This window comes from Lithobates pipiens, unplaced genomic scaffold (assembly GCF_037356315.1).
Source record: "Lithobates pipiens isolate NorthernLeopardFrog02 unplaced genomic scaffold, aLitPip1_a1.2 Scaffold_24, whole genome shotgun sequence".
Lineage (NCBI taxonomy): Eukaryota > Metazoa > Chordata > Amphibia > Anura > Ranidae > Lithobates > Lithobates pipiens.
In genome coordinates, this window is record NW_027507786.1 from 20,928,401 (window position 1) to 20,942,552 (window position 14,152).

A 14,152-nucleotide genomic window follows, 5' to 3' on the forward strand; every position below is an offset into this window, starting at 1 on the left:
GATGGAAACCAACTAACATATCACAAGGTTTTAACTTTTGGGCGGGAAACTGCTGCGCCTCACAAACTTGAGGAACACGGAGCCTAGTTATGAGGCGACATTGTCACTTTAGCCCCTAATCACATAAAAAGGCAAACCGTGCCATCCCTGCCCACACCCAGGACTGAGGACTGTGCATGTGGTACCTACCACCGGGATGACGTTAGCAGCCATATCCGGGAATCTGACGCTACAGGAGTGGAGAGTGCGCACCAGAAGCTGCCTGTACTTGTCTGTGTCTTCGTGTTCCGTCACGTTGTTTGTCTTTATGACTTCCTTCTTCAGGACGATCACCAGCTACAAAGAGAAGGGGACAACCATGAGACCTCCGAACCTCCACAAAGACACTCCAGAGACTCTCCAGACAACGAAGGGTCCCACCTCTTCCACATTTCGGGAGGACACCAAATCCAGAGCCAGCTGTAGAGTCTTTTTGCGAACCTCCAGATCCGGTGTGGTGAGGACCCTCAAGATGTCCATCACCAGATCCTGGGAGAGAGAGAAGAGCGGAAACTGAACCATCTGAACACCCAGCACATATGTGATCACCAAACCAGACTAGGAATCCGACTTCCAACTGCAGCATGCTGATCATACAAAACATGCGAACCCACCTGCAGGACGCGCTCATGGGAGGGATGGTCCTTCAGTTCCACCAGACGATCCAAAACGATAAGTTTGACATTGTTGTCGCTCTCCTTAATGATTAGATCGATGTAGCACTGAGCAGCAGCCTGAGGACAAGAGACAGCTAGTGACTCAAGTGAGACAGAGGGGTGACCCAACCCGAGAGTCAGCCCACCCAACCCGAGAGTCAGCCCACCCAACCCGAGAGTCAGCCCACCCAACCCGAGAGTCAGCCCACCCAACCCGAGAGTCAGCCCAATCAACCCGAGAGTCAGCCCAATCAACCCGAGAGTCAGCCCAATCAACCCGAGTGTCACACTGGGGCCGCAGCTGCATTAGCACTGCCCGTTTAAGCGGCGCTTGTAACCCCAAAGAAGGGGGGGGGGGGTTAAACACCCCCGTGTTGCGGCACTTCTGGAGCACTGCCCATTTATTGCAATGGGCAGGGGCATTTTGGGAGTGCTGTAACGCTCCCAACTCACCCCAAAGGTGCCTTTTGCAGGACTTTTCCGAGCATCCTGCAAGCGCGCCACTCGGGTGTGAAAGCACCCATTGTAATGAATGGTAGGCGGTTTTCAGGCGCTTTACAGGCGATATTTCTAGCGCTAAATTGCCAGAAAACTGCCTCTCGGTGAAAGGGGTCTTAGACAGCAATTTGCCATCCATCATAGTGTTGAGCCAATAGGAGCGCAAGAGGCAAAAGGAGCGGGCTGAAACATGAAACTACCTACAAGTGTCAAAACAGCCAGCGATTTACAGATCTGCAAAAATTAGATCACTCAGCATCAATGGAAACACAAAATGCCCCTCCCAGTGACTTATAAATTGTCTGTGGATATCTAAATGGATCTGACTTGCTCCTGAACTCTAATTTTTTTTTATCATTACCTTGATAGCGGTGGGAGCGCTAGACAGAGTAACCAATGTCCCGGCTGCTTCGTATTTCACAGCAGGACTGGAGGACTGGAGGAGGTTGTAGATACAGCGGATGAAGCGGGCTCGCTCTGAGGGATTGGCATGACACACCTGATGGAACAGAGAGAGAGAGAGGGGGGGGGGGGTCAGTCCTGATTAAAATAATATCCACACAGCCCACAGAATATCACACACACACACGCACACACACACACACGCACACACACACACACACACACGCACACACACACACGCACACACGCACACACACACACACAACTGCCTATCCCAAAATGATTTTTGTGAAATAACCGTTGATAGTGACATCAGCCTTTGCTACGAACGAACTCCCCGTGATCCTTCACACCCCCCAATACCTTCTACTCAAAGAGCAATCAGTTCACCCGACCAACAATATTCCCGGAATTTTACAAATGTTACAGAGAATCGGATACAGAATCACATTGCATACATAGAGATCAGAAAAATAAAACTGTAATCGGATGTATAAAAGGAGGGGAGGTTGCACTGTTCACACCAATCAGAATGCATGTCAGGTTCAAGCGCATCTCAGCACCATTACACCCCCAACACCATCTAACACAGACCTGAATCTCAGGGTGGACTACTGCAGCAGGAAGGCAACAAAAGGAACATGAACATACCTGGGGTGGGACTGAATGGGTAAAGGGACCGTCTCTCTAAGCCTGGGGTGCTTGTACTTGTGCGATGTGGAAACCAGCCCCCGTTATACAGCGTCGGTTCACGCATCGCATCTCTCCCGCTGGCAGTTCACACTGCCCTCTGCCAACCACTGCGGGTGTCAATACACCGTTACTGACACCCCCAGATCAGTTCCCAGTACACAGTGTGAATTTTTTGTGCGAATTCAATGCGAGTTCAGCCATACAACTGTATGGCTGACCCCGCATTGCACAGAGATCACATGCAATGCGGGTGCGAATCACATGCAATGTCTGTGTTTGCACAAATGTGAACCCAGGCTAAAGGTTTGCCTTCCTCATCATCCCAGTTTCACAAATCGAGTGAGACAGTCATGCTAAATGCACTCGCTGCATACTTTTTCTAATCAGTGAAGCGAGGATCAGGGTGATAACATGGGACACACCAGCAACTTCTAATGCACTGACAGGTTCCCTTTAAGTCTTTGATGCGCAGTGAAATGCACCATGATCGATGGAGGGTATAAGCACTGTACAATAAACCGGTACGAGCACTGAGTGATGGGCCCTATAATGAAGGGGGTACGAGTGCTGGGCTGTAGAATGGACGGGGGTTGGAGGAGATGCGGGCTGTAGAATGGGGGCGGGGGTAGATGAAGATGCGGGCTGTAGAGCGGACAGGGGTAGATGGAGATGCGGGCTGTAGAGCGGACGGGGGTAGATGAAGATGCGGGCTGTAGAGTGGGGGCGGGGGTAGATGGAGATGCGGGCTGTAGAGTGGGGGCGGGGGTAGATGGAGATGCGGGCTGTAGAGTGGGGGCGGGGGTAGATGGAGATGCGGGCTGTAGAGTGGGGGCGGGGGTAGATGGAGATGCGGGCTGTAGAGTGGGGGCGGGGGTAGATGGAGATGCGGGCTGTAGAGTGGGGGCGGGGGTAGATGGAGATGCGGGCTGTAGAGTGGGGGCGGGGGTAGATGGAGATGCGGGCTGTAGAGTGGGGGCGGGGGTAGATGGAGATGCGGGCTGTAGAGTGGGGGCGGGGGTAGATGGAGATGCGGGCTGTAGAGTGGGGGCGGGGGTAGATGGAGATGCGGGCTGTAGAGTGGGGGCGGGGGTAGATGGAGATGCGGGCTGTAGAGTGGGGGCGGGGGTAGATGGAGATGCGGGCTGTAGAGTGGGGGCGGGGGTAGATGGAGATGCGGGCTGTAGAGTGGGGGCGGGGGTAGATGGAGATGCGGGCTGTAGAGTGGGGGCGGGGGTAGATGGAGATGCGGGCTGTAGAGTGGGGGCGGGGGTAGATGGAGATGCGGGCTGTAGAGTGGGGGCGGGGGTAGATGGAGATGCGGGCTGTAGAGTGGGGGCGGGGGTAGATGGAGATGCGGGCTGTAGAATGGACAGGGGTAGATGGAGATGCGGGCTGTAGAGTGGGCGGGGGTAGATGGAGATGCGGGCTGTAGAGTGGGCGGGGGTAGATGGAGATGCGGGCTGTAGAGTGGGCGGGGGTAGATGGAGATGCGGGCTGTAGAGTGGGCGGGGGTAGATGGAGATGCGGGCTGTAGAGTGGGCGGGGGTAGATGGAGATGCGGGCTGTAGAGTGGGCGGGGGTAGATGGAGATGCGGGCTGTAGAGTGGGCGGGGGTAGATGGAGATGCGGGCTGTAGAGTGGGCGGGGGTAGATGGAGATGCGGGCTGTAGAGTGGGCGGGGGTAGATGGAGATGCGGGCTGTAGAGTGGGCGGGGGTAGATGGAGATGCAGGCTGTAGAGTGGGCGGGGGTAGATGGAGATGCGGGCTGTAGAGTGGGCGGGGGTAGATGGAGATGCGGGCTGTAGAGTGGGCGGGGGTAGATGGAGATGCGGGCTGTAGAGTGGGCGGGGGTAGATGGAGATGCGGGCTGTAGAGTGGGGGCGGGGGTAGATGGAGATGCGGGCTGTAGAGTGGGGGCGGGGGTAGATGGAGATGCGGGCTGTAGAGTGGGGGCGGGGGTAGATGGAGATGCGGGCTGTAGAGTGGGGGCGGGGGTAGATGGAGATGCGGGCTGTAGAGTGGGGGCGGGGGTAGATGGAGATGCGGGCTGTAGAGTGGGGGCGGGGGTAGATGGAGATGCGGGCTGTAGAGTGGGGGCGGGGGTAGATGGAGATGCGGGCTGTAGAGTGGGGGCGGGGGTAGATGGAGATGCGGGCTGTAGAATGGACAGGGGTAGATGGAGATGCGGGCTGTAGAGTGGGCGGTGGTAGATGGAGATGCGGGCTGTAGAGTGGGCGGGGGTAGATGGAGATGCGGGCTGTAGAGTGGGCGGGGGTAGATGGAGATGCGGGCTGTAGAGTGGGCGGGGGTAGATGGAGATGCGGGCTGTAGAGTGGGCGGGGGTAGATGGAGATGCGGGCTGTAGAGTGGGCGGGGGTAGATGGAGATGCGGGCTGTAGAGTGGGCGGGGGTAGATGGAGATGCGGGCTGTAGAGTGGGCGGGGGTAGATGGAGATGCGGGCTGTAGAGTGGGCGGGGGTAGATGGAGATGCGGGCTGTAGAGTGGGCGGGGGTAGATGGAGATGCGGGCTGTAGAGTGGGCGGGGGTAGATGGACATGCGGGCTGTAGAGTGGGCGGGGGTAGATGGAGATGCGGGCTGTAGAGTGGGCGGGGGTAGATGGAGATGCAGGCTGTAGAGTGGGCGGGGGTAGATGGAGATGCGGGCTGTAGAGTGGGCGGGGGTAGATGGAGATGCGGGCTGTAGAGTGGGCGGGGGTAGATGGAGATGCGGGCTGTAGAGTGGGCGGGGGTAGATGGAGATGCGGGCTGTAGAGTGGGCGGTGGTAGATGGAGATGCGGGCTGTAGAGTGGGGGCGGGGGTAGATGGAGATGCGGGCTGTAGAGTGGGGGCGGGGGTAGATGGAGATGCGGGCTGTAGAGTGGGCGGGGGTAGATGGAGATGCGGGCTGTAGAGTGGGCGGGGGTAGATGGAGATGCGGGCTGTAGAATGGACGGGGGTAGATGGAGATGCGGGCTGTAGAATGGACGGGGGTAGATGGAGATGCGGGCTGTAGAATGGACGGGGGTAGATGGAGATGCGGGCTGTAGAATGGACGGGGGTAGATGGAGATGTGGGCTGTAGAATGGACGGGGTAGGAGATCCGGGCTGTAGAATAGACGGGGTAGGAGATCCGGGCTGTAGAATGGACGGGGGTAAGAGATGCGGGCTGTAGAATGGACGGGGTAGGAGATCCGGGCTGTAGAATGGACGGGGGTAAGAGATGCGGGCTGTAGAATGGATGGGGCTAGGAGGAGATCTGGGCTGTAGAATGGACGGGGGTAGGAGATGCGGGCTGTAGAATGGATGGGGGTAGGAGGAGATCTGGGCTGTAGAATGGACGGGGGTAGGAGATGCGGGCTGTAGAATGGATGGGGGTAGGAGGAGATCTGGGCTGTAGAATGGACGGGGGTAGGAGATGCGGGCTGTAGAATGGAGAGGGCAGTTTCTCACCCACCTTGTAAATGAGCTCCACGATGACCAGCTGTAGGATGTCCCCGAAGGTCTGGACTTGGTCTATACAGGTACTCAGATAGTCCAGAGCGCGGTCCTGGGGGGGGGGAGCAGAGACGAGGTTACACTCACTGTACATATAATCAATACCTACAAGGTGTGACCCCCCCACCTGTTACCGCACTCAGTGCTGCCGTACCCAGCGGGACAGGAGGGGCCACCATACAGGTGTGGTAAAGAGACCCTCTCACCAACTTAAAGAAATATCAAGAAAAAATTAAATAAAGCTCAAATATCTAAAGATGGAACTCCAAGGACATTTTTTATTTATTTTTAGTTCCCGCCTCCTTCCTCCCTGACCAATGAACGGTAGCGTCAGGAGAAGCACAGGAGCACCATACCTGGTCAGCATGAATCAGCATCATGAAAGCGTTCCTCTTGCAGCTGGAATCCTTCTCATTCACCAGGAAGTCGTGGATGAGCTCCGGGGCGTCCGGGATGAGGTGCTCAAAGTTTCTAGAAAATGAGGGAAAATGATGGTCAAGGCTCAGAGAGATCGCGCCACGAGGCAGGACCTCTTCAACTGCCTAGGCTGGTCTGCAGCAGATCTCACACACACACACACACACACACACCTTACAATCTTCCCAAAACTTCTCACTAGAACAAACTAGGTATACAGGAAGCCCCTCCCTAAGGGGGAGGGGTCAGACATCTCCAGTGGGTGCTCTCACATCTCACCGGTATATGGCAACTGACACATCAGGACAGGAAGCCCCACCCTAAGGGGAGGGGTCAGACATCACTAGCTGATGCACTCAAGTCTCACCTGTCTATGGCATATATGACCTCCAGAATATATCAGAAGAGGAAGCCCCGCCCTAAGGGGAGGGGTCAGACAATACTGGTTGATGCTCTCATGTCTCACCTGTATATGGTATAATAGAGATATATAGGTCTATCTCCCATATATCAGGACAGGAAGCCCCGCCCTGAAGGGAGGGGTCAGAAATCACTGGTAGATGTACTCACACCTCACCTATACATGGCATATGTTACCAGCATATCAAAAAAGGAGACAGCAGGAAGCCCCACCCTGAGGGGAGGGGTCAGGCATCATTAGTAGATGCTCTCATGTCTCAGTGACGGGAAAAAAAAAAGTATTTTATCCCGTGGTGATTTTGGACATTTGCCCGCTGACAAAGAAATGATCAATCTCTAATTTTATTGGTCGGTTTATTATAATAGAGACAGAACAAGAACAAAAATAACCACAAAAACGCATTTCAAAAAAAGTTATAAATTGATTTGCATTTTAATGAGTGAAATAAGTATTTGATCCCCGATCAGAAAGATTTCTCCCTCCCAGGTGTCTTCTATAGAGGTAACCAGCTGAGATTAGGAGCACTCTCTTAAAGGGAGTGCTCCTAATCTCAGCTTGTTCCCTGTATAGAAGACGCCTGTCCACAGAAGCAATCAGATTCCAATCTCTCCACCATGGAGACCAAAGATCTGTCCAAGGATGTTGGGGAGAAGATTGGAGACCTACACAAGGCTGGAATGAGCTACAAGACCATCGCCAAGCAGCTTGGTGAGAGGTGACAACAGTTGGTGGGATTATTATTCACAAAATAACGATGGATCTCCTCGGTCTGGGGCTCCATGGAAGATCTCACCTCGTGGAGGATCAATGATCAGGAGAACGGTGAGGAATCCGCCCAGAACTACACCGGAGAATCTTCTCCATCATCTCAGCTGGGACCATAGTCACCAAGAGAACAATCGGTAACACACTACACCGTGAGGGACTGAAATCCTGCAGCCCCCGCAAGATCCCCCCGCTCAGGAAATCACATGTACAGGTCCCCCCGCTCAGGAAATCACATGTACAGGTCCCCCCGCTCAGGAAATCACATGTACAGTTGTACAGGTCCCCCCGCTCAGGAAATCACATGTACAGATCCCCCCGCTCAGGAAATCACATGTACAGGTCCCCCCCGCTCAGGAAATCACATGTACAGGTCCCCCCCGCTCAGGAAATCACATGTACAGGTCCCCCCCGCTCAGGAAATCACATGTACAGGTCCCCCCCGCTCAGGAAATCACATGTACAGGTCCCCCCGCTCAGGAAATCACATGTACAGGTCCCCCCCGCTCAGGAAATCACATGTACAGGTCCCCCCCGCTCAGGAAATCACATGTACAGGTCCCCCCCGCTCAGGAAATCACATGTACAGGTCCCCCCCGCTCAGGAAATCACATGTACAGGTCCCCCCCGCTCAGGAAATCACATGTACAGGTCCCCCCGCTCAGGAAATCACATGTACAGGTCCCCCCCCTCAGGAAATCACATGTACAGGTCCCCCCCCGCTCAGGAAATCACATGTACAGGTCCCCCCCGCTCAGGAAATCACATGTACAGGTCCCCCCCGCTCAGGAAATCACATGTACAGGTCCCCCCCGCTCAGGAAATCACATGTACAGGTCCCCCCCGCTCAGGAAATCACATGTACAGGTCCCCCCCGCTCAGGAAATCACATGTACAGGTCCGTCTGAAGATCACTAATGAACATCGAATGATTCCGAGGAGAACCGGGGAAAGTGTTGTGGTCAGAGGAGACCAAAATCCAGATCTTCAGTATCAACTCAACTCCTCGTGTTTGGAGGAGGAGGAATGCTGCCTATGACCCCAAGAACACCACCCCCCACCGTCATACATGGAGGACCTATGACCCCAAGAACACCACCCCCCACCGTCATACATGGAGGACCTATGACCCCAAGAACACCATCCCCCACCGTCATACATGGAGGACCTATGACCCCAAGAACACCATCCCCCACCGTCATACATGGAGGACCTATGACCCCAAGAACACCATCCCCCACCATCATACATGGAGGTCCTATGACCCCAAGAACACCATCCCCCACCATGATACATGGAGGTCCTATGACCCCAAGAACACCATCCCCCACCATGATACATGGAGGTCCTATGACCCCAAGAACACCATCCCCCACCGTCATACATGGAGGTCCTATGACCCCCAAGAACACCATCCCCCACCGTCATAGATGGAGGTGGAAACATTATGCTTTGGGGGTGTTTTTTTGCTAAGGGACAGGACAACTTCACCGCATCAAAGGAATGATGGACAGGGCCATGTACCATCAAATCTTGGGTGAGAACCTCCTTCCCTCAGCCAGGGCATTGAAGATGGGTCATGGATGGATCTTCCAGCATGACAATGACCAAAAACACACGGCCAAGGCAACAAAGGAGTGGCTCAAGAAGAAGCACATTGAGGTCCTGGAGTGGCCTAGCCAGTCTCCAGACCTTAATCCCATAGAAAATATGTGGAGGGAGCTGAAGGTTCGAATTACTAAACGTCACCCTGGAAACCTCAATGACTTGGAGAAGATCTGCAAAGAGGACAAAATCCCTCCTGAGATGTGCGAACCTGGAGGCCAACTCCAAGAAACGTCTGACCTCTGTGATCGCCAACGAGGGTTTCTCCACCAACTACTCAGTCATGTTTTGTGAAGGGTTCACATACTTATTTCACTCATTAAAATGCAAATAGAATTATAACTTTTTTTAAATGCTTTTTTCTGTCTCTCACTGTTATAATAAACCGGCCAATAAAATTATAGACCGATCGTTTCTTTGTCAGTGGGCAAAACGTACAAAATCAGCAGCCAAATACTTTTTTCGTGTACGTATGCACGAGCACGCACACACACACACACACACCCCAAGAAAGGAAGCCCCACCCTGAGGGGAGGGGTCAGACATAACTAGCAGATGCTCTCACCTGTACATGGTATATATGACGTACATAGCAAAACAGGAGACAGCAGGAAGCCCCGCATTGATGGGAGGGGCCAGACATCAGTAGCAGATGCTATTGTGTCTCACCTGTATATATGACCCATATATCAGGACAGGAAGCTCCGCCCCGTGGGGAGGGGTCAGATATCACTAGCAGATGCTATTGTGTCTCACCTGTATATATGACCCATATATCAGGACAGGAAGCTCCGCCCCGTGGGGAGGGGTCAGATATCACTAGCAGCTCGTGTCATCTGTATATATGACCCATATATCAGGACAGGAAGCCCCGCCCCGTGGGGAGGGGTCAGATATCACTAGCAGCTCGTGTCACCTGTATATATGACCCACATATTAGGACAGGAGACCCCGCCCTGAGGGGAGGGGTCAGACATCAGTAGCAGATGCTTTTACGTCTCCCTTGTATATATGACCCATATCTCAGGACAGGAGGCCCCGCCCTGAGGGGAGGGGGTCAGACATCACTAGTAGACGCTCTCACCTGTATATGGTATAAATGGCGAGCACAGCGTTCCGTCGGACATAACTGTGGCGGTGCTCCAGACACGCCCGGATGGCCGGCATTAGGGGTTCCAGCAGCTCCGCCTCCTTCAACTTACACAGGAAGCGCAGGGTGGAGCCGCGGATGAACTCGTTGGGGTGTTGGAGATCCTGGGGGGGAGGGGAGAGGGGGGAAAAAAAAAAAAAAAAAAAAAAAAAAAAGCACAAAGAGGCGGTGAGTATGTTGTACAAAGAAAAGTTATTTCCTCCCCAGAATGACTGCCCCGCCTCTTTTCACGCATTTGATTTCAGTTCTTCCAATCACGAAGGTTCAGCCTCACAGGTGGGTGGTCTGCATGCAAATACAGCTTGCTTAGCAATGCCCACTCCCCCTGACACCCACCCATCAAGACATTTTTGCATAGCTCCTCCCACTGCTTGCAGCAGGACTGAAAGCTCTTGAGATCAGTACTGAGGTCGGCGGCTGGGATGTATTCAGAATGCCGTGTACAGCCCCCCCCCCCCGCCAGCCATGATCTGCCTGCATTGCATAGAGAAGCACAGAGACCCGGTGATGAGGAGTCCGTGGTAGGTGGGACTCACCTTCCTGTAGGCGTCACAGACGAGGATCATCTCCTGCAGCAGTTTCCCGTCCGGGGTGGTTTTGGGGACGATCTCCCAGAAGACGAGGAGAAGCTTCTTGATGGTGTGATCCTGGAGGGGGAGGACGAAGCGGATGATGGTCATCAGGAGTCCCGGGAGCTTCTCTCCATTCAGGATCATAATGATCACCTTCTTCAGAGCCTCCGTCTTGGACTTCACATCTCCCTTCTCTGCAGAGAGAGGCGGCAAACGTCACAATCCCGGCCACAGTCCCCACCTGTCACCCCTCTGGGGGAGATTTCCCTCCACATCCTGTCCCAGACACACAACAGGAAGTGAGAGGAGAACCTCCTCTTAGATGACGTGTCCCCATTGGATGATTTCACCTCTATTCCTGTTCTGGTGACAGCTCATTCATTTTGGATTGCCATTCAATTTCTGTCTCTGTGACACCAAGACAAATAAAAAGGGGGTGACACCCCCCCTCCCCCCCCCCCCCGCCTATACAAACTATAATATGTAAGAAGCAATAAATATATGACACTGTCCTGCCTCTTATTCCACTATAGATAAAAAAATAAACACATTGTGGACCCTACCACTCTGACACCATGTGACCTCTCCCAGCCTATGCAGAGAGAGCAGTCCTCTGATAAGGGGCGGTCCTTACCCAGGTCGGTCTTCAGGGTGATCTCAGACGGAGGCTCGGAGTCCATGGGGACATTGATGAGGGTGTAACAAACATTCTCTGCTGCTGTCATGGCTGCCACTTCTCTACGCCGTCCAATAGGGATCGCTGTGTGGCAGGTAGGTGGCCCTGCAGGACAGACAAGGTAAGAAAGGAAAGACTGAGTACAAGAGCACTTCACAAGCCGAACCAACCCCCCCCCCCCCCCACCCTTACAAATAGGCCGGACCACCTCCCATCCAACTTTACTATATGGGCCTGATCACCTCTCCCCCCCCCCCTCTACTTTGGTTCCTCCCCCCACTACTCCATAACAGGATTGTATTCAAACTCACTGCTTGGCCACACCCACTTCCTGCAATCTGGAAACCTCAGTGACCTCTGCCAGTCTCCCGTCACACGTCCCAGGTCTCTGCCAGTCTCCCGTCACACATCCCAGGTCTCTGCCAGTCTCCCGTCACACGTTCCAGGTCTCTGCCAGTCTCCCGTCACACGTTCCAGGTCTCTGCCAGTCTCCCGTCACACGTCCCAGGTCTCTGCCAGTCTCCCGTCACCCGTCTCTGCCAGTCTCCCGTCACACGTCTCTGCCAGTCTCCCGTCACACGTCCCAGGTCTCTGCCAGTCTCCCGTTCCATGTCTCTGCCAGTCTCCCGTCACCCGTCCCCGGTCTCTGCCAGTCTCCCGTCACACGTCCCAGGTCTCTGCCAGTCTCCCGTCACACGTTCCAGGTCTCTGCCAGTCTCCCGTCACCCGTCTCTGCCAGTCTCCCATCACACGTCTCTGCCAGTCTCCCGTCACACGTCCCAGGTCTCTGCCAGTCTCCCGTCACACGTCTCTGCCAGTCTCCCGTCACACGTCTCTGCCAGTCTCCCGTCACACGTCCCAGGTCTCTGCCAGTCTCCCGTCACACGTTCCATGTCTCTGCCAGTCTCCCGTCCCCGGTCTCTGCCAGTCTCCCGTCACACGTCCCAGGTCTCTGCCAGTCTCCCGTCACACGTCCCAGGTCTCTGCCAGTCTCCCGTCACACGTTCCAGGTCTCTGCCAGTCTCCCGTCACACGTCCCAGGTCTCTGCCAGTCTCCCGTCACACGTTCCAGGTCTCTGCCAGTCTCCCGTCACCCGTCTCTGCCAGTCTCCCGTCACACGTCCCAGGTCTCTGCCAGTCTCCCGTCACACGTCCCAGGTCTCTGCCAGTCTCCCGTCACACGTTCCAGGTCTCTGCCAGTCTCCCGTCACCCGTCTCTGCCAGTCTCCCGTCACACGTCCCAGGTCTCTGCCAGTCTCCCGTCACACGTCCCAGGTCTCTGCAAGTCTCCCGTCACCCGTCCCCGGTCTCTGCCAGTCTCTTGTCACACGTTTCTAGTCTCAGCCAGTCTCCCGTCACACGTCCCCGGTCTCTGCCAGTCTCCCCTCACACGTCCCCGGTCTCTGCCAGTCTCCCGTCACACGTCCCCGGTCTCTGCCAGTCTCCTGTCACCCGTCCCCGGTCTCTGCCAGTCTCTTGTCACACGTTTCTAGTCTCAGCCAGTCTCCCGTCACACGTCCCCGGTCTCTGCCAGTCTCCCGTCACACGTCCCCGATCTCTGCCAGTCTCCCGTCACACGTCCCCGGTCTCTGCCAGTCTCCCGTCACACGTCCCCGGTCTCTGCCAGTCTCCCGTCCCCGGTCTCTGCCAGTCTCCCGTCACACGTCCCCGGTCTCTGCCAGTCTCCCGCCACACATCCCAGGTCTCTGCCAGTCTCTTGTCACACGTCCCCGCTCTCTGCCAGTCTCCCGTCACACGTCTCTGCCCATCTCTTGTCACACGTCCCTGGTCTCTGCCAGTCTCCAGTCACACGTTTCTGCCAGTCTCTTGTCACACATCCCCGGTCTCCTCCAGTCACACATCCCCGGTCTCTGCCAGTCTCTTGTCACACGTCTCCCTCCTCTTCTGATTGGACACATTCTGTACTCGGACAGTCTCCTATCACAGGCCTCTCCCTCCTCTCTGGTGACCCAGAACCGGATCTCCCGGCCTGAGGGCCCCCCCGAGGCTTCTATTCCCGGAGGACACACATCCGGTACACAGGAGGGTGTCGGGTGCTCCTGAGGACGAGGTCAGGGGGGTGAAGGTGAGGGGCCCCGGGCCCTATACTCTACCTGCTCCCGCCCGGTGTCTGCAGGTCTCGGCTCGGTGACGTGGAAGAGCTCCGGACACATCGACTGTGCGTAACCCCGCCCACAAAGCGCCGGAACTTCCGTCACCCCGGAACGCAGAAAGGCGGAAGTACAGACACGCCGGAACGCAGAATGCCGGATATCCGCGTTAGGTGACCGGAAGTTTTCATAAAGTGACGTTAGAGTCCTGGACCACACCCCGAGGGGGGGGAACATCAGTGCTGATTGGCACCAGTATCTTCCAACCAGAGACATGGAGAGTGAAAGGTGACACCTGATTGGCCGCGGCGAAGACAGCTCAACCCAATACTTATAACCAGGATAATATTATGTTATTATTATTATTATTATTATTATACAGGATTTATATACAATTATTTGTATTCAGGATTTATGTTAATAATACGAATAATAATATATAAATCCCTAATAATAATAACAACAAGAATATTAATAAAAATTATGATTATTATTATTCAGGACTTATATATGGTTTTTATGATGATTATTAATATTTTAACCCAGAATAATAATAATATATCAATCCTGTATAAAAATAATAATTATAATATACAGTATAAATCCAGAATAATAATAATAATAATAATATTATATTATTTAGAATTGA

The 14,152-nt window shown here is 54.3% G+C and overlaps 1 protein-coding gene across 1 annotated transcript in view; it reads right to left on the minus strand.

The window, feature by feature from the left end:
* Nucleotides 1-13,648, minus strand: part of COPB1 (coat protein complex I subunit beta 1) — a 29,358-nt gene extending 15,710 nt beyond the window's left edge. The window contains exons 1-10 of the mRNA XM_077453677.1: nucleotides 13,507-13,648; nucleotides 11,351-11,497; nucleotides 10,681-10,910; nucleotides 10,079-10,248; nucleotides 6,143-6,257; nucleotides 5,746-5,838; nucleotides 1,555-1,692; nucleotides 654-773; nucleotides 421-528; nucleotides 190-336 (exon numbers count right to left, since the gene is read on the minus strand). Coding sequence (XP_077309803.1) covers nucleotides 190-336; nucleotides 421-528; nucleotides 654-773; nucleotides 1,555-1,692; nucleotides 5,746-5,838; nucleotides 6,143-6,257; nucleotides 10,079-10,248; nucleotides 10,681-10,910; nucleotides 11,351-11,441 — 1,212 coding nt within the window. The 5' untranslated portion in view covers nucleotides 11,442-11,497; nucleotides 13,507-13,648. The remainder of the gene's footprint in view (nucleotides 1-189; nucleotides 337-420; nucleotides 529-653; nucleotides 774-1,554; nucleotides 1,693-5,745; nucleotides 5,839-6,142; nucleotides 6,258-10,078; nucleotides 10,249-10,680; nucleotides 10,911-11,350; nucleotides 11,498-13,506) is intronic.
* Nucleotides 13,649-14,152: the final 504 nt, after the last annotated feature.